Source organism: Pseudorasbora parva, chromosome 1 (assembly GCF_024679245.1).
Source record: "Pseudorasbora parva isolate DD20220531a chromosome 1, ASM2467924v1, whole genome shotgun sequence".
Lineage (NCBI taxonomy): Eukaryota > Metazoa > Chordata > Actinopteri > Cypriniformes > Gobionidae > Pseudorasbora > Pseudorasbora parva.
In genome coordinates, this window is record NC_090172.1 from 23,138,280 (window position 1) to 23,161,525 (window position 23,246).

A 23,246-nucleotide genomic window follows, 5' to 3' on the forward strand; every position below is an offset into this window, starting at 1 on the left:
AAAACACTACGATCAGTTTTAAGTGTGTAACCATTGTATATCGACATGAAATATCAATTTAAAATCTCCTACAGGCATTATAGCTGCATATTTATACTCGAAAACGCTTTTACACGCTGCCATGGCGCTTGATACCCAAGGGAGCGTCTGCCAATTCCACCATGCAGTTTAAACATAATTTGTATAAAGTAAAATTACTTTTAACATTTAAAATCAGACATGTTAAAATTCTACAGCTTTGTTGTATTCTAAAAAACTGACTCAGTGCATAAAATGGAATTTGAATTGCCGTGAATAGAGGGAATGCATCGACGTCACTTTCTCGCCGTAACACGCCCCCTCAGCCGGGGCTGAGTGGCAGAAGAGCTGCTGCGTGACTGGAGTTAATGGAGGAAAACACGAGTAGAGCAAACGATCCGTACAACTTACCAAAGATTCAGTGATCCATGGATAATGATATGCAGCCAGGAATGGTGTTTTCCTGACATTTTGAGGAGCCTGATTTTTGACATGAATGTTTATAACTGTCATTCATCACATTTTTCGAGTGAATCCCGCATATGTGGATGGGTCAGTGTTTTGAAGCGTGTAGTGGTGGTAATACACTTTACATTCACTAACAGCTGTCACTCATTCAATAAAGACAATCTCACAAAGTTTCGCAGTGACGTTGGTATACAATGAATCTCTTGTTTTCACAATGTCTGCACTTACAGAGGATTGACGCTAACTGAACTCAGCGCCTGGAGAAACACTCGAGCGGTGAATGATTCCAAATTCAACACCTGTGATTAGCCAATTCCGTTGTAGATATCTACAAACATGTCTGGGATTGGCTACATTACTCACCGAGGTGAAAACACGTTGGAAATGTAATCATTTGACGAGTGCAAATACAGATACACACTGGATCTTTCGCTAGCTCCTTTTCACTGATAATATGCAATTATTACGAATTATTACAGAGTATTAAAGATCACAAACAAGCAGTTATGGGCAGCGTTTCACTCTAAAAGCAGAAGCAGCAGCAGGTGGCAGTGGTTTGAGTGAGAAAATTACACGCTATTATCAAGTCCATCTGTAGTACAGAAAAGCGATGTCCATGCGGTCCGAGGACAAGCCTCCCCCTACCCCCTTCTGTTGCCGGGCCCGGTTCGCTGCATTTGCGCTGTAAACCAGTGCTGCCTCTCACTCAGTTTGCCACTCAGTAGGGCTGGAGCAGTCACTCCAGCTGACGATGACATCATATGCATTCCCTCTATATGCAGATAATGCAAGGTGATTTTGAATTGATATTTCATGTCGATATATGGTTACACACTTAAAAGACAGATTAAACTTTCGCCGTATCCGGTCGGAAAAACTCAGAACACATCTTCCCTTCTAAAGAATGACTTCAGTGCCGTTCTTTGTTCCTTTCTCAGAGAAAAGCTCAACTCCAAGTCTTCCAGATCAAAGCTGATTCGAAAGACCGCCGTTCGCCAGTTTCTGTGTTTACTAGTAGCACGTAATCGCAACTCGGCTGTCATTATGTTAAGCCCCGCCCACCGACTCTATACATGATGTGATTGGCCCGACCAGAGTTTGGCGTTTACAGCTCAGAAGTGTATTGAGAGTTGCTAGACAACACTCGCAACAGATTAGATTTGCTGCCGCTAGTGTGCGTCTAGATTTCTAGGCTAGTGATTCCGTTGTGTTGTGGCGATTTCGTTGTGTTGTGCCTTGTTTCCGTTGTGTTTTGGTGATTTCATTGTGCTGTGCCTTGTTTCCATTGTGCTGTGGTGATTTTGTTGTGTTGTGGCATTTTCGTTGTGTTGTGCCTTGTTTCTGTTGTGTTGTGGTGATTTTGTTGTGTTGTGGCGATTTCGTTGTGTTGTGGTTTAATTTAGTACGGCTGCACTACTAGGCCATCGTATGTTACAGATCTATGGTACCTCACAAATAGTGAAATAAATAGAAGATTTAAATCCATCATTTGAGATGAAAATGGTGAATGACAGGAGGAAATTATAGATGAAATTATTCAGCAAGAGAGAATTAAATTGACAGTAAAGACTTTTAAATTGTTACAATTTCAAAGAATTACGGTTCTTTTAAATGTTCTATTCATCAAAGAAGCATTTGTGTTTATAGCGTTAAAACATACCTTTCAACACATCTACTCAAATAATGTATGTAATGTGATAAAACAGCCCGGCATTACACCACATACGCATGACCGGAAGAAGAGGAAACATTCGTCTGAGGCATAATAAAAGCTCCGTGAGATCCATGCACCATCAAGCCTTTTTAATCAGAGACCTGGACTGGATAAACCTGGCCCTATCTGCAAACCTGTACATTAAAGGGGTACTTCAGCGCGGAAGATGAATCTGTATTTAAACTGGGTCACCAATGTAGTAGAAATGTGAAATTATTTTTGAATTTGGTGCCTTCTAGACTGAGAAAAGACAGAAAATGTATTTTTGTATCATGGGGATGAAAGACTACAATTCCCAGAATGCTTCGCTGCCCTGTGAGGCCATTCCAGAAGCCACCTACTGGATTACTGTGACTGAGTTGGAGAAGACACTACAATTAAAAACTGAACGTGTCTGTTCAATATAATGAGTGAGTCACCGCTCGAGTATCACAGCACTGAGCACTAACTGCAGAAGTCAGATAAATGAGCTGAATGAGCTCTCGTGATGACAGCTGAGGTAATCACGACTACACTCGTGCCTGTAGCTGCGAGCTGAGCTCTGAGTGTAATCTCCATCCCCCATGCGCAGGTTTAAAACATGCGGAAATGGCTCCCTCTGCTGGCTGTAGTCTTTAGCCTTTGGCCAAACATTCCTCCTATGATGCAAATATCGTCAATTTGCATCATAGGAGGAATTTTTCCAGAAATAAAATGCATAAATCTCTTGTCTCAGGGGATATGAGGGGGGAAAGCACAATCCTTTGAATATACTTCAGGGTTTCTACCAAGCCTGCAGTCTCCCTCTCATTTACTGAAGCTTTCGCGTGGCTGGATCGCCCCCCGGTGACCGGTCCCAGTATAGCCGCCCCTCTGTGTTTTCTAATGGACGCGAGGCAAACTAAATAATAAAATTACACTTCAAATATTTTTTCGCCAAAGTTAGTTTATGTCACTGAAGGCAGTTATCATCACGATGATTTCATTTCAGGTGTTCGTTTTTAAAATAAGTTTAGTTTTACTTAGTTATTTGATGCAAAAAAACGGGGGGTGTGACGTCATGATTGACAGCTGAGACTGACGGCTTCTCTGAGTGAAGTTGTCACTGAGGCACTAACTGACTTTTTTCGAATTTTTTGGGAGCAGATTGGTGCTTTAGCTTTAATTTCTACATTTCCAAAGACTTCCTAACAAAGACTTTCACCATCAGCTCTGTTTCTGTTCACCATCAGCTCTGTTTCTGTTCACCATCAGCTCTGTTTCTGTTCACCATCAGCTCTGTTTCTGTTCACCATCAGCTCTGTTTCCTGTTCACCATCAGCTCTGTTTTTCTGTTCACCATCAGCTCTGTTTCTGTTCACCATCAGCTCTGTTTCTGTTCACCATCAGCTCTGTTTCCTGTTCACCATCAGCTCTGTTTTTCTGTTCACCATCAGCTCTGTTTCTGTTCACCATCAGCTCTGTTTCTGTTCACCATCAGCTCTGTTTTCTGTTCACCATCAGCTCTGTTTCTGTTCACCATCAGCTCTGTTTCTGTTCACCATCAGCTCTGTTTCTGTTCACCATCAGCTCTGTTTTCTGTTCACCATCAGCTCTGTTTCTGTTCACCATCAGCTCTGTTTCTGTTCACCATCAGCTCTGTTTCTGTTCACCATCAGCTCTGTTTTCTGTTCACCATCAGCTCTGTTTCTGTTCACCATCAGCTCTGTTTCTGTTCACCATCAGCTCTGTTTCTGTTCACCATCAGCTCTGTTTCTGTTCACCATCAGCTCTGTTTCTGTTCTGTTTTCTGTGTTGGTTGATTGTTTGTAGTATTCTATATTTTTACTTGTTATTCATTTTTTTTGTTATTTTTTTCCCCCCTTTGTTGCACTTTGAGATTCTTCGGAATGAAAAGTGCATTATAAATAAAATCTATTATTATTATTATTATTATTATTATTATTAATTCCTGTGCTCTACTGCGCAACTCCGGTCCCGAAATCGCTACTGCGCAGACTCTGTCCCAAGATGTCCGTGTCGTGCAGGCCGCCTAAAAGCTTCAAATCTGCCAAGCGGAAACGGATGATGTTGAGTCGTCCATATTTTTTTACGGTCTATGGTTTCTACTGATACAAAGCCATATGCTAATCGCTGAAGTAACCCTTTAATTTATTCTGTTACACTTCTGCGGAAACCAATCACAAAACGGCTTATCCACCTGACGTGCTATTGGCGGGTTTAACACAATGATAGATAGAGAAGCGATGGGGTCGTTGCCCATTGATCACGCCTCTTGTGGTCTGATAGGCTGAAGGACTATCCAACGGCATACTGAGTCATTTGAATTATGCCCATTTATCACGTCTCTTGTGGTCTGATTGGTTGAAGGACTATTCAGTTGCGTTCAGAGTCATTTGAATAATGCTTGTTTATCACACCTCTTGAAAATACAGAGCAGACTCCCCAGACCAATGTTCAATAATCTTGGTCTGGGTATAGCCAGGCAATCAGAGATCTCTACTGGTAAAAAAATAACATATTGTGGCTTTAAGCTGTCCTGTAAAACTCACTACCACCCTAATACTGATTGCCTGTCCCTCATCAGCATGCCAATCTGGATCTGTAAGAGCACACACCCCACAGCCATTCTTTGTCTGGTCTCTAACCTGGGCTGCGTCCAAAACTGAAAAAAGGCTGCCTTCGGAGGACACATTTCAAGGCAGGAAGGCATCGAGGCACATCCGAATCTGATATTAGCTTCACTTCCTGTCTCCTGAGATACCTTCATCTGATCGATTTTTGAAGGCAGCATACATCCTTAACTGCCTTTGATATCCCACAACCCTGTGCTTTCCATTCAGTGACAGTTAAGCTGGGGGAAAAAGATGGCATTCGAAAGTTGCTTTTGCTGGTCAGTTTATGTGTAAATGTTTTTTTTTAAACCAATTTTTTCCACTTGTGATGTCATTTCTAGTGAGCAATTAATGTAGTAATGAAATATCTGTCTATTTTGCTGTAGATCATTAAACTGTCATGCTGCCTTAGAAGTCTGTCCGAAATCAGTTTCGTGAGGTGCCTTCATGCACAAAACGCTGCCGTACAAGCCATTGCCTCATAAGGCAGCGAAGCACCAAGTCAGCTGCCCATGTTTTCGGACACAGCCATTCAGTCCATTCATAGTGTTCCATAAAATGTCATATATACACACACGCTGATTTTTTAATATTTCATGGGAACATCCATAGAAATTATGTTTTTATATTAATGCCTTATTCTGCATGACCTTATTCTACATCCCTTTATCCTACCCAATATCTAAACTAAAATGCTACAAAAACTTAATAAGCAGTAAATTAGGAGATTATTGAGGCAAAAGTCATAGTTAATAGTGAATATGTGTTCCCCATACTAAAGTGTTACCGTTATTTCCTCTATGGGGACCAAAAAAGTTCTGATATCTTTGTGGGGAAATATATATATATATATATATATATATATATATATATATATATATATATATATATATATATATATATATATATATATATATATATATACCAATTTTAAAGTTTTACCAAAAATCTTAGCAAGCCCAAATTTTGAACAGATCTATATAACACTAACTTGCACATGTTAAAGACATTATTTAGATTTCTGTCCTTAAAAAAATACTGGAAAAAATTGTATTGATAACAATAAATATTTAAAAATGTATTAATTTGAATTTTTCTGTTGCCAATCAGTGTATTAGGCAACCAAGTTCTGTATGATGCTTTGCTATTTTCACCTTTCCCTTCATTGCTTTAATAATTCAGTAAAGTTCAAATAAAATTTCAAGGTTATGAAGATTATCTTTCTTTCTGTCTTCTTTCTCACTCTCTTCTTTTTGTTGCTCAGCTGATTTACCGGCTGTTGTTTGTGGCACCAGCTGTCTTTGACCTTTTGCCCTATGACCTTTCAACCTGCTATCTGTTCTCGAAAGCACAGACACAAGCACACACACATACACACACACAGAACAGAGACCTTTTTTGATGTCAAATGAAAGCATGTTAACACAAACGTGAACACGACAAGCTCAATATTTTTGAACCATATCTTGGCCTATTGCACATTTGAAGAGTTCAGTTGAACATCTGCCAAGAAAATTAATATAATGTTAATCATTCCAAAAAATCTATTTGATTTTTTTATTAATGTCATAGTGAGTTATTGTCCTCATATATTTTATGTCTGAAACAAATCCCAGAATTCATTATCATCACATTGATCAGTGAACAATTTGTCTCAATAATGGATCAAGACATCAGATCTGAAGGTTCATGAGCAAATGTTTCTGGATAAATTGACAGTGTCTGGATAGAGGAGACCGAATTTGGTAGAAGCACCCAACTGGGGATGATTTGGCCATTTCGTTTGTTTTGCCTTCCCAGACTTGGCTGCTGAGAAGATTAAGAGATTTAGAGCGAGATTATTCTCTGTCCCATCAACGCGCTCCATCAAATAAGCAAATAAGTGGTTAGTAAACAAGCCCACAGCAAAGGCTTTTGCCAAAACCTTTCAGACCTCAATGGTGGATGGTGACTGTCTTGAGATATAGAAAATGAAGCATTAAATTCACCAAGGGCGAATGCTGCCGACATTGGTGATTTGTGTCCGGATGCATGTGTGTGCTTAGATTCGGATCAGTCCTGTGAGGCATATGCTGTCATGCAGGTTCTCAATAAATAAAGCTTATCCTGTGTGTCCTTGAAATTTCTCAGCCCGAAATGACAAGCCAAAAGCTTACAAGGACAGTCTGACCTACATGGGTGGGTCATTAAAATTAAGAGTAGAGTTCTAATTAACCTCAAATGTGGTTGAGATAGACACCCAAACAGTATCATAAATCATTGTGATTAAGAAAGAGAGAGAACAACAGATGATGTCATGAATGTGGAGAGTTGTATTTGCACACACACAGACACACACACGCATACATACACACCCTTCCCCTTGACATCCCTCCCCGCCCACACACTCGCCTTGCCACGCGAAGAGAAGCGTGTGTGCGAGCTTGAAAGAGAGGGAGGAGGTGCCTTGGAATATAACAGCACGGCCGGCAACGCCAAGCTCAAATGCAAAGGCGGCTGGATGGCCTTTTGTAATGTATATTAACTTGTGACGGTCATTCACCTGACAGACCATTGTTCTCCACGACCCGGCAGCCTCCTCCCTCCCCTCCATCCCTTCTTCCTTTGGAGCAGGTTGAGTGCATTGTGTGCAGAGAGGCACGCAATGATGGTCCGTTGTCTGTTTGGGGGGGGGGTTGAGACGCCGACCCCAGCGAGTGGGGGTGACCTAAGCAGATGGCGGGGCAGGCTGTCCACTCAGCCAGAATAAATAACGTGTGCCATGTCACATTGTCTGAGAAAACGTTCCCCCACTTGCCCCACCTCTGTTCATGTCCTCTCTCTCTCTCTCTCTCTCTCTCTCTCTCTCTCTCTCTCTCTCTCTCTCTCTCTCTCTCTCTCTCTCTCTCTCTCTCTAACCCTAAGAGTTTTTTTTTTTTTTTTGCAAAAAAAGTTATATAAAAAAGGTAGTATAAAATAAAACAGAGTGAAACAAGAATAAAATATACAATTACAAATATTTTTTAATTATTAATAAAATATGTATTTCTGTCATTTTGGACTGAGATGATGTCTTTCCAAAAAGATAAAAGAAAAAATGTTTTTTTATCCAGTTTCATTCCTGTTTTAACTTAAAAGTAAAATAACAATAGTGGAATAAACATATTACATGCCACAAAACAAGTATTTATCATTAGTTAATAATTAAAAAAAAAAAAAAAATTAATCTCTGAAAATAGTAAAAAAGCCAAGTCAAGTCTTCTTTATTTATATATATCGCTTTATACAATACAGATTTGGTTTAGAGATTGCTCTCTGAAAAGACAATTTTTCAATTTACAAAATCAACAAAATATACTTTTCCTTTCACCTCTCATTTGTGTTGTCTGTTCCTCTTTCCAATCGCCCGTTCTTCCTCTCCATCTCTCTGTGCAATGATATGTACCCACCATAGAAATTTCCGGGGCCTCTTTTAGGATCAGCAGAGCTTCAGCCAGAAAACAGGAGCAGCGATCATAACCATTACAGCTCTTCCTGTCCAACAGCAGGGTCAAGGTCTTCTCAGTATGTGCTGTGTGTGTGCGTATGTGTGGGCTTCTGGGAGAAAAACAGCAAAAATGTGGCACATGTGAATGCATGGCATGTCAAGTGTGGAAGACACTTGACAGACAAATTGTAACAGAATGTGCTAATTGAATTTAGGTCTTGCTATAATTGAGATGTCAGTTTTATGTGTGTTTCAAGAAGGGAGATCTGGGTCAAGGTTTGACAAGGCCTCTTGGCTTGTCTCGTTCCCCACCCCACCTCCTACACAAGGAAATTCTGCTGATGTCACCGATTTCATGCTGCCTTTGCAAACTCTCTGCTTCCCCAAAACAATGAAGACAGAAGAGAAATCTGCAACAACAAAAAAAATTTAAATGTAAAAAACAATAATAATACATGTTGCCTTGGCTGTGTTTTTCTTGTTTTGTTTAATAGACTCGTATTTTGTAGTGTTTTGTTCCCATTATTGTCTTCATGTGTTTAGTTCCTGTTTCCTTTGTTTCATTGCCTACATTTACTACATTTACATGTGTACTAATGTACCCTGTGTTTTTCAAACCTTCTACCCGTGAAAGTGCACTGGAACGGCAGTCAAGCCCGTGACTTCCCACTGTGAACTCGTACTAGATCGATGTACTCGCAGTTACAAGCTCTGACGTCACATAGCCTGTGAAACAACTATGGCAGCCCTTACGGATGCGGCGTTTATAATATGAATAACAAAAGGTAGCTTCTGTTGAATTATTCACCCTTTTTTCCCCTCCGTTTCCCTCAAATAAGCAATGAGTAAATAAACTTTGGTGATCGAAATCACTGTAAATGAGCATAAGCCCTGTGAGGTCCGCCATGCTTTGTTTACATAGCTACCGCAATTCCTTGGGCTCAGGCAGTTTGACGTGACTTTGCCTGGACGGCTACAAAGTCACGAGTTGTGGTTTAAAGCAAGCGGCAACCTCCCGCAATCTCTCTTGAAGCCAATACGGAAGTAATGTAAACTGTAATTCCTCGACTGGCCACTAGAGGAAGACAGGCTCCAGAAGGGAGCAGAATCTTATTGAGCCCCATGTTAAAATTCCCAACTTTTCAGCAGAAAAAAATGTTTACAGCCTGGTACAAATTGTGGTTTTGGCCTATACAGCTAATTTTGACCTTCATGACAACTGTGAGGGGGGTGAATAAAAAAAAATCATTAGTTTAAGTTCTATAAAACCTTAAAGTTCTGCATAATTAGGGAGTGGTTACTTTGAGTGACAGGTGGATAGCCATTTATCCGCTGTCTATAGTCATTGCGCCATCTAAGCTCCGCCCACATCCCGCCTTTTTACCCATTTTCTGTTATCCGGGAGTGAGGCGATGGCGCGTTCGCAAGATGGCAACGCCCAGCTTGCCCCCACTTAAAACTTCAGAACGGCTTATCGAAAACCTATGGGTGACGTCACGGACACTATGTCCATATTTGTTTTACAGTCTACACGGTCAAAAAAAAAAAAGAGTACCTTTTAAGGAACAAGTGGCCGTCACTGGGGTGGTACCCTTAAAGGTACATTTTTGTACCTCTAAGTCAGGGGTAGGCAAGTTCAGTCCTAGAGATTTGATGTACTACAGAGTTTATCTCTAGCCCTTCTAAGCCACAACAGTATAAAACTTGTGACTCCCAGCATGCATTGCAGCATTAATTATGTCACCATTGTTGAGATTCATATGATTCTTGATATCTGTGTGCTTCTATATGGTTCCCCCTTTAGAATGTTTTTTAAAATCAGCATTTAAAACATCTGATCTGTGACAAGCAAGTATTGTTGCTGAATATTATTTATTATATTTAGTGATGAGTTTAGTCAAACATTATTCTTCCTGATACAGTTTGTTTTGAGCAATTATGTTTTGTTTTCACTGTAACACAAACCACAAACTTACTTAAAAAGCCAAGTCAAACTGCCCAACTAAAGGAAACACTGATCTCCATAATGGTGATCAAACTTTTTTAATAAAACATCAAAATCTAAACCTGTTCTCAATAATAGCTTCTATAGATGTCTTTCAGGGTTGAAACCAAACTCTGCAGGACAGCAACTCACTAGGACCAAACTGAGGAAAACAACGGGATAATTGTACCCTAAGGACCAATTGTGTACCTTTAAAGGTACAGTTATATATTTTGTGTACATGTGTGTACCTCCACCGTTTTTGTCTGAGAGTGTATGGTTTAAAGACTCATATGCTCCAAAAAAAAAGCATGGCGGACCATACAGGGCTTATGCTCATTTACAATAATTTCTTTCACCAAAGGTGCTTACGCCATGCTTATGATGCGTTCCAAGCAACCCGTTACCCATGATTTTCCGACCTTCTACCCGTGAAAATGCACTGGAACGACTGTTAAACCCATGACTTCCCACCTGTGAACTCATACTAGATCGATGTACTTCCAATTACGAGTTTTGATGTCACATAGCCAGCGAAACAACAATGGCAGCCCCTATGGATGCGGTGTTTATGGAAGTCATACATTAAAAACCAAATTGTATATTAAAATAAGGTATTGCTCTAACGTTATTTATCCACAAATGTTATGCATTATCAGCAGTTTTTCTAGCTAGTTTCCAGTCCATTGAGTGCAAGAATAAATTAATATCCCAAATACATGTCCAAATATACAATAATAATGTAAAATAAAAGTTAGTACACATCTTTTATACACTTCTTTTAAAGAGAAGCTGTTATACCTTTTATTTTACGTTATTTGTATACATAACATTGTAATATATAATTATTGTGTGTGTATTATTTATCATTATTATATTATTATTAATTTGATTCCAACGTTACATTGTCCTGATGTCTATTGGGAGTACATCGATCTAGTACGAGTTCACGGGTGGGAAGCCACAGGTTTGACTGCAGTTGCAGGGCACTTTCACGGAAGGATGGAAAAACACATTGAGGAGATAGACATTGAGGTCTGTAGACTTTGTTTTAATTTACTAATTTGTTTAGGATTATACAGACCAGCCTTCTAATTCAATCACAGACCTTTTCACTTTAAACTCACACAGAGTTTGTCACTCTCTGAAAAAAAGGTACAGTGCTGTCACTGGGGCAGTACCCTAAGGTACAAAAGTGAAAAGGTATATCTTTGTACCTTACTCACCCCTAAATGGTACATATTAGTACCTTAAAAGGTACCTATCAGTACTTTAAGAGTGCATATTAGTACCTTAAAGGTACATATTAGTACTGTTCTGGTTTTGTACCTTAGGGTACCCCCCCAGTGACAGCAATGTACCTTTTTTCTGACAGTGTATGTTTTCCATATGAAGAAAGATAAATGGGCCTTTATGAGGGGGATAATAACTGAGTACATATTTTTTAATGAAGTATCATAAATGCTGGGTTTCATCTCCATGTAGACTCTGGGATTATGCTGTCAGTGTGCTGTTAAAGGCATTAGGGTGCTTCACAGCTTGATATGACACTGGCCTTGTTGCACAGTTAAACAGATGACAAGAGGCCTGTGTGAGCCTGCTTTAATTACTGGAACACGACAGAATCCAGCTTGCAGCGCACAGTTATATGTTCACACCACTGTTACTCGTGTGCAAAGCAGACATAGACTCGAGACATCTGTGCAGGCCTTAACAAGACATGCTGAGACACTGCGTTTCCAATATGTAAAAACAGGCCAGTTCTGATACATCGTTCAAAATTTTCTCATCAAACTGACACAGTAACCATGCAAATACACAGATTTGAGCTGCATTGACCACAATACTGCATATTAAGCCCTGATGTTCCGACCGCATCCTGATGACAAACACAATTCCATTCACAGTGGTTTTCAGAAATAAATAAATGAGATTGAAACCATCTAAATGTTAGACTGTATTATTCCTGCACATGCTTGTATTTTCTAGAGCATGACGTTACCCAAAGAGAACATCAATGTACAAGTCGCCACATGTTTGGATTCAGTTCCTTCAGGATTTCGGAATAATGAATCTCAATGTCAGCTAGTCACAATTATAATGAAAAATCATAGACTGCACAATGTTTTACGCAGACTACATCTATGATATCCGAACAGCACTGGTCCTTTAGAGCCTTAATGGAAAGGTTAAAAAACTCAAGGTAGAGAAGATCAGGGGTTTCTTAAAGAACATGCGTCTTGGATCTTCTTGAATGTCAGAATTGGCTGTTAATGAAGTGTTCTTTTCAGGTCACCCAGTCTACATGGCCGCAATAACACGACAGACAAGGGCCTTTCATAAAGGCTATACTGGCTTCCCCTCATCTAACCAGCAGAACAGATTAATCCACCATAGAAAGAAGAACCAATCCGAGACTGTTAGATTAAGACTAAAATGCCATGACATTTTTACCATAGCCAGTTTTCAGTTCTTGTCATATTCAACATTGTCTAACCATGTCTAAAGAAAAAAAAGGTAACATTTTATGGTTACACTTTAAGAGGTGTAATTACAGTCAAAAGGTTATTCAGACACCAGATATAAAGTTTTTACTATAGTGGGTGCAGGACAATATAGTTCATTTATGCAAGTGTGGAAATAAAGTAAACTGTGACATATTATACACAAAAATAAACTAAACCCTTCCATTGAAATTGATAAAAATGTGTGACAATTTGACCTGATTGTGTTTTTTCTTAAATTACTAATGCAACCTTCTACACCACATACCTAGCAAAATAAAGCATTGCTTGGTAATTGGTTGACCAAAATTGGTATTTATAATTGTGTACTTTTAACAGCTGGCAGCTGATTGGTTGATTGTAAAAAAAAGTATAAATGCTAGAGTAAACCTTGGTTTACTTTAAGTTACCTTCCAGTGAGACATTATAAATGTTTTAACATGGCATAAAGTATTGCATACCTAAAGCTGTTAAATTTACAAGTAAAATCTAGGAATTATCATATTATTTACAATAAAAAAAAAACTATAAAAGGACTTTCCCAGAACTAATTGCATATAATTATATTCTAATTACATTTTAATCAGTAATGTACATTAATGTACACGTTTTGTGTTACATTTTCATGTTATTTTTACATTATTTTAATGCCATGCCATGATGCTGTTCTTTGGTGTTGGTGTGCACAACCCTGTGTGTTGGCTATATGTAAGTATAGTCATGTTTTATGGACAGGCCACTTCTATTTTATTGTCTGCATTATTATGGGGGTTATGAGACCATTTAAGGTAACACTAGTTTTAGGGTAAAAGTAATAGGCTTATTAACATTAATGAAATATACACTCTCAGAGGTACAGTACAACATTGTCAATGGGGCAGTACCCTAAGATACAAAAGTGGTACATATTGTACCTTTTGCTTTTGTAGGGTATGCCCCGGTGACAGCGCTGCATACTTTTTTTTCTGACACTGTATGGTTATAAGAAGCTGCAAAACATGCAGGTACTAATATGCCGTCTTGTCATACCTGTAACATTGTTACTGTATTTTTTCATAGTGAATTTCTGATTATTTTCTTTTTACAGTAAACGTTGCAGAATATTATTTTGACAGTTTTAATAAAAAGCCCAGCTATAGTGTTCACATTTTGTTTCCTTGATCGCAATCTTTTTTGTTTATAGATTTCTTTTTTGGATCAGATTGGGTTTCTGTGAAGTTGCACATTGGCCTTGTATCTGTCCTCTTTGCCACATGATTTTGAGGAGTATCTCATCCTGAATTTCTCAGGTTTGTGCATCAGCTCAAGGCTAAAGCTGAATTCACTGAGATAACGCATTCAGTCATTAACTTTAATCAACTGTTTTCTTCACACACTAAAATATATTTGCTACACCAACTTCCTTTTACATATACTGTAACTAAAAGCGGAAAACCAGACAATGGGCATTAATAGGCCTACTTGTCCGTTTATTCATTTTTTGGTTTCATGAGAATATCGAGGACACATGAAATAGGATAATGATTTGTGTGTGTGTGTGTGAAATTCTCCTTAGATGCCGTCACCTTAGCTCATAATCCCACTAAAAGAGGTAATATTCCAAATTCATGGATGTGCACTCAGGGAGGACACTCAAAACCCAGAGCCTTAAACTCATCTTTTAATTTCACTTGAGACTCACTAAACTGTTTTTAAGCTGTTCACGGATCTACTACAATGCATTTTCCATTCGGCTCTCACTTTAGAGAGAGAGGCACTGATTTGGGCCATTTCTGTCTGTGAAGGCAGTGACGCCTGGGTCTTTTGAAGATAACTCACCATTAGTCAAACTGCCTATTTCTCGTGGGTTTTTTTGTGGGGTATGCATTTGTGCCCCCCGAGGCGAACACACTCATACAGCTGACTGCTTGAACTACAGGTCACTCCAGCCCAGCAAAATGTCAGTGGTGTCTTATGATGCCCGCTGGCATTCATTATCAGATACAGAAATATTATCAGATTACCCGTGCACCCTCACTTTTGAAATGCTGGCGATTTTCCTCATGGCGTGCTTTTGTGTGGTCCTGGTAAAACCTACGTTATGGGGACCAAATGTGCCCAACACAAATATAGTAATACCAGTCATTTTTGTGTTTGTCGGGACATTTTTTGGTCTCTGTGAAGAAAACATCTTTTTCTATATATTAAAAAATGCAGACAAAGTGATGTGATGTGAAAGGTTTAGAGTTAGGGGATACAATATACAGTTTGTACAGTATAAAAATATTAATGTCTATGGAATTCTTTCTGGAATGGGAAAACATGATGTACTGATGTACCTGATGTACTTACTATATCATAAAAAAGGCATCTACGCTAATATTAGTCTTTCTGTTTATCCCGAGGTCACCGCAGTCAGCTGGATCCGGGCTGTATTCAGATCAGATGGAGGACTTTTCGACAGATCCTCAGCTAACCCATCTCCATACCGACGTTATGAATCTGATCTTCACCCAGATGGAACTGGATTAAATTTTTTGAATGTTACGTTTTAATCTGACTTCTGACCTGTAATGCTGCTTGAATCATAATCGCACACTGTTTTCATTGGTCAGAGGAGAACTGGCCCCCCGACTGAGCCTGGTTTCTCCCAAGGTTTTTGTTCTCCATTCTGTCACCTGATGGAGTTTTGGTTCCTTGCCACTGTCACCTTTGGTTTTTGGCTTGCTTAGTTGGTGACAATTATTATTGATCTGCCTGCATTGACACCATTGTATGAGAACTGAACTGAAGTGGACTATGGCACTATTTTCTACTAGAGCTGCTGTACAGCCGAAACATTATTTTCAATGTAAACCTGCTTTGAAACTATCTGTATTGTTAAAGGTGCTATATAAATAAAGGTGACTTGACTTGACTATGGAAAGTCACCATAAAACATGGAAACCCAACATGTGTATGTGCGTGTTGTGTTTGGAGAAGTGGGTCCATCAGATAGTACCACAATTCAAATAATCTCCAAAAACAAAGCAAAATATAACTTTGGGGTGCAAATGATATCCCTCACTGTATTAAAAATGTGACTCTTGACATTACCCACATTGGGAAAGCAGAATTTGTCTCTCCCTACTCAGTGACTGCTCAAAGGGCTGTTTCCACTATGATGAGTGTAAGTGAATATTAAAAATTTGTAAGGCCTAGGCCTTAATCCACACACTATAGGTCTGTGGTTATAAGGTATCATCTTGTTGGGGTCTGGAATGGTACTTGCCTTTGGAGACCAGTCTTTCTCTTGGCAAAATACACAGGCAGTCATCAACACTGGATTTACAGGCGGCACGCTTGTGGTTTAGTCGTGATTGCTTGAATTGGCGGCACATGCTGTCTGCTTCATCGAGCTCTTGAGATGGGTCTCTTTCATTGAAAATAATCACTTGGGACCTGCAAGACAGATGAGAGAACAATACTGGAGAGGGAGGAAGAGAACGTGAAGAAGAAAGAAGGTAGAAAAAGCGAAGTGAAATTATAAATCAACACCATATGGGTTGAAAGAAAGATTAGAATACTTTTGCGCTATGCAAACACATTAAAATGAATGATGTTTTAATAGCAATAAAAACAATAGTTTTTACTTACGGCAAACTTTGGCAAAGTCTCAAAAACTTTCCAAGTTCCAACAAACTCGCAGGCAAGGCTGGACAGCCTACGGTGTGTACAGGAAGAGGAAAGAGTTATGGGGATTCCTAAAGGAAACGTTAAATCATATTTGTGTGTATCCATAAAACAAGTTATTAGTTTTATAACACTTTAAGGTCAAAGTTTAAAACCAATAGTTAAACTTGGAAACACTCACTCCCTATCATAATTTCACATATCTCGAGGCTTTTGTTACAAAGGCTGTGAGGCCCTCAAACACTTCTGCAGTCCTTTACTGGTTTCATCTGTAAAAGATTTCGGAAACTTAACAGTTTTTATAAAACTCCAAGAGTAACTGGAGGTTACTTTCTCAGATCGTAAAAAAAGACGGGGGAAAGGAATGGAAAATGGCTTTGGTGCATGAGGCTTCCTCCCTTGAATCCTTTGGCTGAAGGCTCAATGCCAGATTGTGTGTAACCTGTTTTTTTTATTTATCCCAAATCTATTTTTTTCTGCTGTGACCTTTCCATCCTAGTACTTGTGTCACTCTTTTCCACTATCTTGCTTCTTGCATTTTCTTTCTTTTTTATGTTCCTTTTACCTCTCAGTCCTCCACTCTAGCTCACTGTCTTGTCACACAGATTATGAAGGACTAATCAAAATCAATAATACATCTGAAAGATTGTAAAGCTGTGGATTAAAGTCAGTTTGAGGTCAGGTGTGAGATTCATGAATTTGAGTCAGACTGCTATTTAATATTCCTGAACAGTTCACTCATCTCACAGCCAAGCGGCACAAAAGGCATCATGTGAGCTGTCAAGTGTGTTTTTGAGATCATCAAATAATCGTGATAAAGTGGAATTCAGAATCTAGCTTCAGAACAGCAGGATTATAAAAAAACATTATTTTAAAGAAATATTTTATAGGATTTCGGCAAATTGGTGACGAATTTCTATGAATTTGTATCATTTTTTTTTAGCACATATTCATGGAGGGCAAGATTCATTTATCTTGCTCTCCAGTGATGGTTAGGTGTAGGAGTGGACTTCATGCTTATTTGTTTTCTTAAACCCATACATTTCCAAACAAATCATATGAATTCTTTCAAAATCGAGATTATTAAATAATCAGGTAATAAAGTGGCGTTCAGAATTAAGCTTCAGAACAGCAGGATTATAAGAAATGGTGATGGGATTTTGGGGAATAGACACTATTTCAATATAAATTTAATATATAAAAAACACTATTTTAAGGGAATAGTTCGCCCAAAGTTCTATCATTACACACCCTCATGTTGTTCCTTTGTGGCATGTATCTTCCCATAGACTGTAAAAAAATATAGACGATGCACTTTATTCCATTGTAGAAAAGTGAAACCGCCAATGTCCCAATATGGTGGTGACATCTTGCGCTGATTTAGGATCTTCACAGTAGTGAGCGTGAAGTGGAACCACGGTATCAAGGCCCTGTTCACATTCCTGCAGAATCGATTTGTGCAGTTTACTACAGAATAACTCATTATGTCGGTGTGAAATAAACATGGAAAGGTAGAAATTAAAGTTTAATCTCCGATTAAGCCTATTTTCAGGTGCTGCGTAATATCTTAGTGCTACTGCACCCATTGTACGGCAGCAAAGTTCCCTGATTATTATGGAGGAATGAGAGTATAGTCCCTAGCCATTTCAGTCTAGAAAAAAATCTTAAAAGGCTACTTCATTTTCCATTGGTCTTAGTACACAATGTAACAATGCACATGTAAATAGGAAAATGTTGGCATTATTTTGTCACCTATTGAGTAGTAGGCTAGATGGAGCCGTTTACCTCCAGTCTTTGTGCTGAGTTAGGCTAGCAGACTGTGTGTCAGACAAAGTTATGGCACTCACTGAGATGAGAATCTCTAGACTAACTAATATGGACTTATCTAACTCTGGGGGATACGATGAATAAGCTAAAGTCCCAAAAGGTTGGTGTGTTCCTTTAAGATTGAACAATGGTCTATGGAGACTGTATTTTCTACTGCACAAGAGTAGCCTATAAATCCAGATGCACCCTAGCAGCAGCAAATCTAATCTGCCACGAGTATCGTCCAGCAACTCTCAATACACTTCTGAGCTGTAAAAACCAAACTGTACTCAGGCCAATCACATCGAGTATAGAGTCGGTGGGCGGGTCTTAACATAGTGAAGGCAGAGTTGTGCTTGAGTGCTTCTAGTAAATACAGAAACTGGCGAACGGCAGTCTTTCGAATCAGCTTTGACCGCGACTCTGGAAGACTTGGAGTTGAGCTTTTCTTTGAGAAAAGAACAAAGAAAGAATGGCACTGAAGTCATTCTTAAAATGGGAAGATATGTTCAGAGTTTTGCCGACCAGATACAGCGAATCTATCAATGAGCTCTGCTTCACGTTGCTCTGGTTGGTTGTAGCTCTATCCTTTTGCATGCAGAAGGAGTTTGAAAGACAACCGTTTATCCCGCCCCTCGGATTGAGAGCTGTCAATGGTGAGTTTCCAGACCAAACATCTTGATGTGGGTCTGGCTTGTCAGGCTAGCACAAGAGGTGTGATCAATGGGAATTGTTTAAAGGCGAGGTTGCATGCGATTTCACGTTTAGTTAGTGTGTAATATTGCTGCTTGTGCATAAACCGTATCTGCAAAGTTACAGCGCTGAAATTTTAATGCAAGCGGAGATATTGTCTTTTAAAGTTATGGCAGTTTATTGCCTACAAAAACGGCCGGTTTGGACTACAACAAGCTTCTTCCCGGGTTAATGACATCATGAACCCTTGCTATTCAAAAGTTGCAGATGTGACTTCTGGCTGTAATGGTAAGGGGCGTGACGTTTCCGGACATCCTGTACTTGGCACTTCAGCCAATTAAAAAACATGAAACTACATTTGGCCATCTAACCATTCGAAGACCATTGCGTTTTTTGGAGGGATGGGCTTCACAGAAGCAGGAAGCAAACAAGCTGTTCAAAGGACAGTGGAGACAGCTGTGTGGAATAAAGGTCAAATATATTAAATAAATAAAAAAAGTATTAAGACATGTTATACTGCACCCCATAAACACAACTACGCCTAGAAAAAAACATGGAACCAGCCCTTTAAATGTATGCAACTGGATAGACCTTCAATCAGACCAACAATCCATCACTTCTCTATCCATTATTGTGTTAAACTCACCAATAGCGTGACAGGTGGATAAGCCGGTTTGTGATTGGTCCCCGCAAATTTGTAACAGAAGCAGGATAGAAATTTGTACAGGTTTCCAGACTGAGCTGCAGGGCAAAATCAATTGGCAATTTTCGTACAGACTTTCATAAATCTTGTGCTCCAGTGTGTCACATGCCGGTTTTGTTATGTTGACCATGTGCTCCTGTCATTGTCTGATCCCTCCCCCTTGTAATCCGATTAGTGTTTGATTTCTCCCACCTGTTCCCTCTTGATTTCTTCCCTTTATAAGCTCCTTGTGTTTGTCAGTCTTGGTTGGAATGTTGTTTCGTCTGTCTCCTGGTTTACTGTGATCTCTGTTGGTTTGTTTCAGTTTTGTATTTTGTTATTTCTATTATGTGTTTTTTTCCCTGGGTTCTGTTTTGAGTTTGTTTTATTTTTGTAAATAAATCACCTTTCTTACTGCACTTGAGTCCTTGCACCATTTTCCTTTGTTTTGATGTTTAGGGGTGTTCCTGGAACAACATTCCAATTAACCAATTAGATTTGAGCGACAAGGTTACAGTTTATGTCAGGGTTAGGTGCTTCTACATCAGTTTTATTCACCTATCATTTCCCTGATTTCAGGGATTAATGGGTAGGGTTAGGTTTAGAGGTACGGATACTAAATGTTCAGACAGGATTGTTGTTCCTGGATCAACAAAACCCAGAAATGCATATAACATAGGATGTGCATTAACATAACGTGCAATTTAGATGTCTGTTTATCTGAGAAATATTACATCTAATTGATTTCATCTGCAACAAAGAAAGCAAACACAGTGTGAGCGTCACTACAGGAAACAGAAAGTGTCCAACTTGACAGCTACCAACTCCTCTTTTGACTGTAAAACACAGTCAACCTCTTGTGACAAATCCCATTGGTTGTAAACCAAAACTCTTTTTTAAACCGTTTGTGCAAGGAACAGAGAGAAATTCAGGCTAATCGGAGACTTTTTCTGCTTTACAGCCATGGCCAGCATTTACTTTCATTGTAAGTAAAACAGCAGCATGCACATTCTGCTATGCCATGAAAGAAAGTCGGTACAGGAAATATAATAAGGGGACACAACCACCCCTTAAACACAGAAGTCATGTAAAGATTCTGGTATGTAGTGCTTATATTTAGTTACTTCTTATTGTTTAGAACAGGGGTTTTCGAACAAGGGTCCAGGGACCCCTTGGAGGCCCAAGGGAGTCCTAAAGACTCCTGTGTAAAAAAAAAAAAAAAAGAAGAAAAAATATGCAACATACTAATACATAAATATGCAAATAAATATATTGCAATCAATGAATTAAATAAATAAAAAATACATCAATAGTACAGCTGTATTTGTGCATCGATAATTATTAAACAAATTGATATTCTGATAATATATTTTGTTCAAGCACATTTTACCAATTGAAAACATTTGACAATTGATCAGATATAACTGCTGATGAGGGCCTAAAGTGAAAACCGCCTTGTAATAAGATGGGCAAAATTATTAGGCAGGTTTTTTTTTACAGAAGTACAATGTGCTCTCAGGGACTTTGCTCAAGTAAGCGATCTTGAAACATGACCCTATAAGAATCACAAGCTGAAGTGTCATGAAAGATGTAGACTGACTTTTTAAAAAGTTTTATTGACAGATAAAAGTGACTCTTGAGGTACGAGCACATGTCCAAGTCAGACAAATTAAATTATTCAAACAGCAGTACAAAAGGAAGTGGTGCTGGCCCCTTAAGTGTCACTCTTAAACATATCTCTCTATAAAGCCGTTTTTCACATGTATTTCACAACACTTCAGCTCGCGCTTCTTATTAAGTGTGGGGCATATTTCTGGATTCTTCACCTTAGCAAAGCCTCTGAGAACCTAACACCTTATGGAGACTACAGGTAGGTTCTGGAAAATAGTACCACTGGAGACTAAAGGATTCCTGGTGGTTTCACACACCTAACTAGTCACCTTAATTCTTAAGTCTTTTGCAGTTAATATATTTTCTTCTCAACCTTTGTGTGTGTGAACCTGCTGCCCTATGAAAAATATATATATTTTTTGGTCCTATGGTCACTCTTTAATGTAACAATTTCTATATTGCATCCATCTCATATGAGATGTCATCATATGTAAGGATTTAAATGATTTAGAAACCGATTAGAATACACATGTGACTATTTCAACAAACTACAGTCGTTTTAATGTTTTTATAAGAAACTCCATAACTAAACAACTATATTGTGAGCAAACCTTATCAGAACCAGAGCCTGGGAAATCTCAAGCTTTCACGTCAAAATATCTTGCCAATTCCACCCGAAGAGGTTATTTACGAGCGGGTAAACAGTGTTTCAGCACTGTAAAACATCCATCCGCGGCGCCTTGCACCAATCTCGCGATGACACGAGCCTCGCTCACTCAGCTGTATGATGAGAGTTTTCCTCCTCTCGCGAGATCAGAAGAGTTTCCCACGCCTGTTGTTGTGGTGTCTGCCCTTTTCTTTCACTCACCCTGCCCCCCTTTCCTCTGTCCTCGTCACCCGCCCCCTTTCTCTCTCTCCCTCGCTCCTTCAGTCTCCAGTCTGCTTCTGTTGTCTCGGCGGCTGGTAGGGTCTGGGAGAGAGGATCTCGCGAGTCTTGGAGTTTTGGTGAGAGTTTGTGGAAGATGGCGCCTGTTGTGACAGGGTAAGTCTGAGATTCAGGACTGCTGCAGGAGTTTAGCTCTTCTTACACACTTTCTCTTAATTTAACGGGTTTAATGAAGATATGGTGGGTTTCTTTTCTGCTGTGGACGTTTACTGACTTTACACTGTGAATTAAAGCGCCCAGCCTCTTTGTAAGAGCACGTAGAGTGTGTGTTTTTATATTTTGAGTGTAGTGCGCGTGTGTTGTGGGGTTGTTGCATTGAGCCCATCGCGGTACGTCTGCATGGAGAGCCAGCCAGACCGTTTTGTATAGCCTTTCTAACCACACAACGTTCCGAAATATAATTGGAATATTGTGCATCTCTACACAAGGAAATCCCCATTAACGGAATGTCCCCAATACACATGGTGTGGAGGCACATTGTGTGGTTATAGTAATGCTGTACAGTGGCTTTGTTTAGTTTGGGATTGGAGTCGAAAACACCTCCCCTCTGAATGTGTGCTTTTGTTGCTCTGTCGGTGGTCAGATGTGTTTTATTGATTGTCTGCAGGGAAATGTGCTCGATTGTGAAGTGTTGTTTACCAAACAGAGCCGCTGGCTCTGCTGTCGCTCACTCTGTGCAGACGAATGATTATTTAATGGCAAGTGCAACTAAGGACATTGAAGCTCCCCGACTGGAAAAAGAAGCATGGACACGTTTAGGAATAGGACTCTTTTGCGAATGCATCTCCCGCACGGCAGTGTTTCCCCTGTGCCGCTCTTTGGCATCGGTGGACAATGTGTGATTTTGGCAGACAGTGTTTCTGTACCGGGGACATCCCGTCAACCCTTCACTATAAATATATTATAAAAAATATTTTACTATAGTATTATTATTACCTTTTTTTTGCCAGATATTAACTATGCGTCGACATCATTACCGACTTCATAGCTTTCACAAACAAAAAGTTGCTTCGTTTCGGTTCAATAAGTGAATCGATCGCTTCAGTTATTGATTCGTTAGACAGAATCATTGTATCTTTTGAGTTTGTAAGTGTGAACGATTCTTTAAA

General features: G+C 39.3%; 1 protein-coding gene and 1 long non-coding RNA gene across 2 annotated transcripts in view; one reads left to right on the top strand and one right to left on the bottom strand.

Moving 5' to 3' along the window:
• Positions 1-8,092: 8,092 nt before the first annotated feature.
• On the bottom strand, positions 8,093-21,927 carry LOC137083566 (uncharacterized). The gene is made up of 4 exons (XR_010906521.1): positions 21,803-21,927; positions 16,364-16,430; positions 15,999-16,168; positions 8,093-8,670 (listed from the first exon to the last, which is right to left on the bottom strand). It is a non-coding gene; the product is annotated as an uncharacterized lncRNA (long non-coding RNA).
• A 167-nt stretch (positions 21,928-22,094) lies between these two features.
• Positions 22,095-23,246, top strand: part of rbpjb (recombination signal binding protein for immunoglobulin kappa J region b) — an 88,447-nt gene continuing 87,295 nt past the window's right edge. The window contains exon 1 of the mRNA XM_067437337.1: positions 22,095-22,233. Within this exon, the coding sequence (XP_067293438.1) occupies positions 22,214-22,233 (20 nt within the window). The 5' untranslated portion in view covers positions 22,095-22,213. The remainder of the gene's footprint in view (positions 22,234-23,246) is intronic.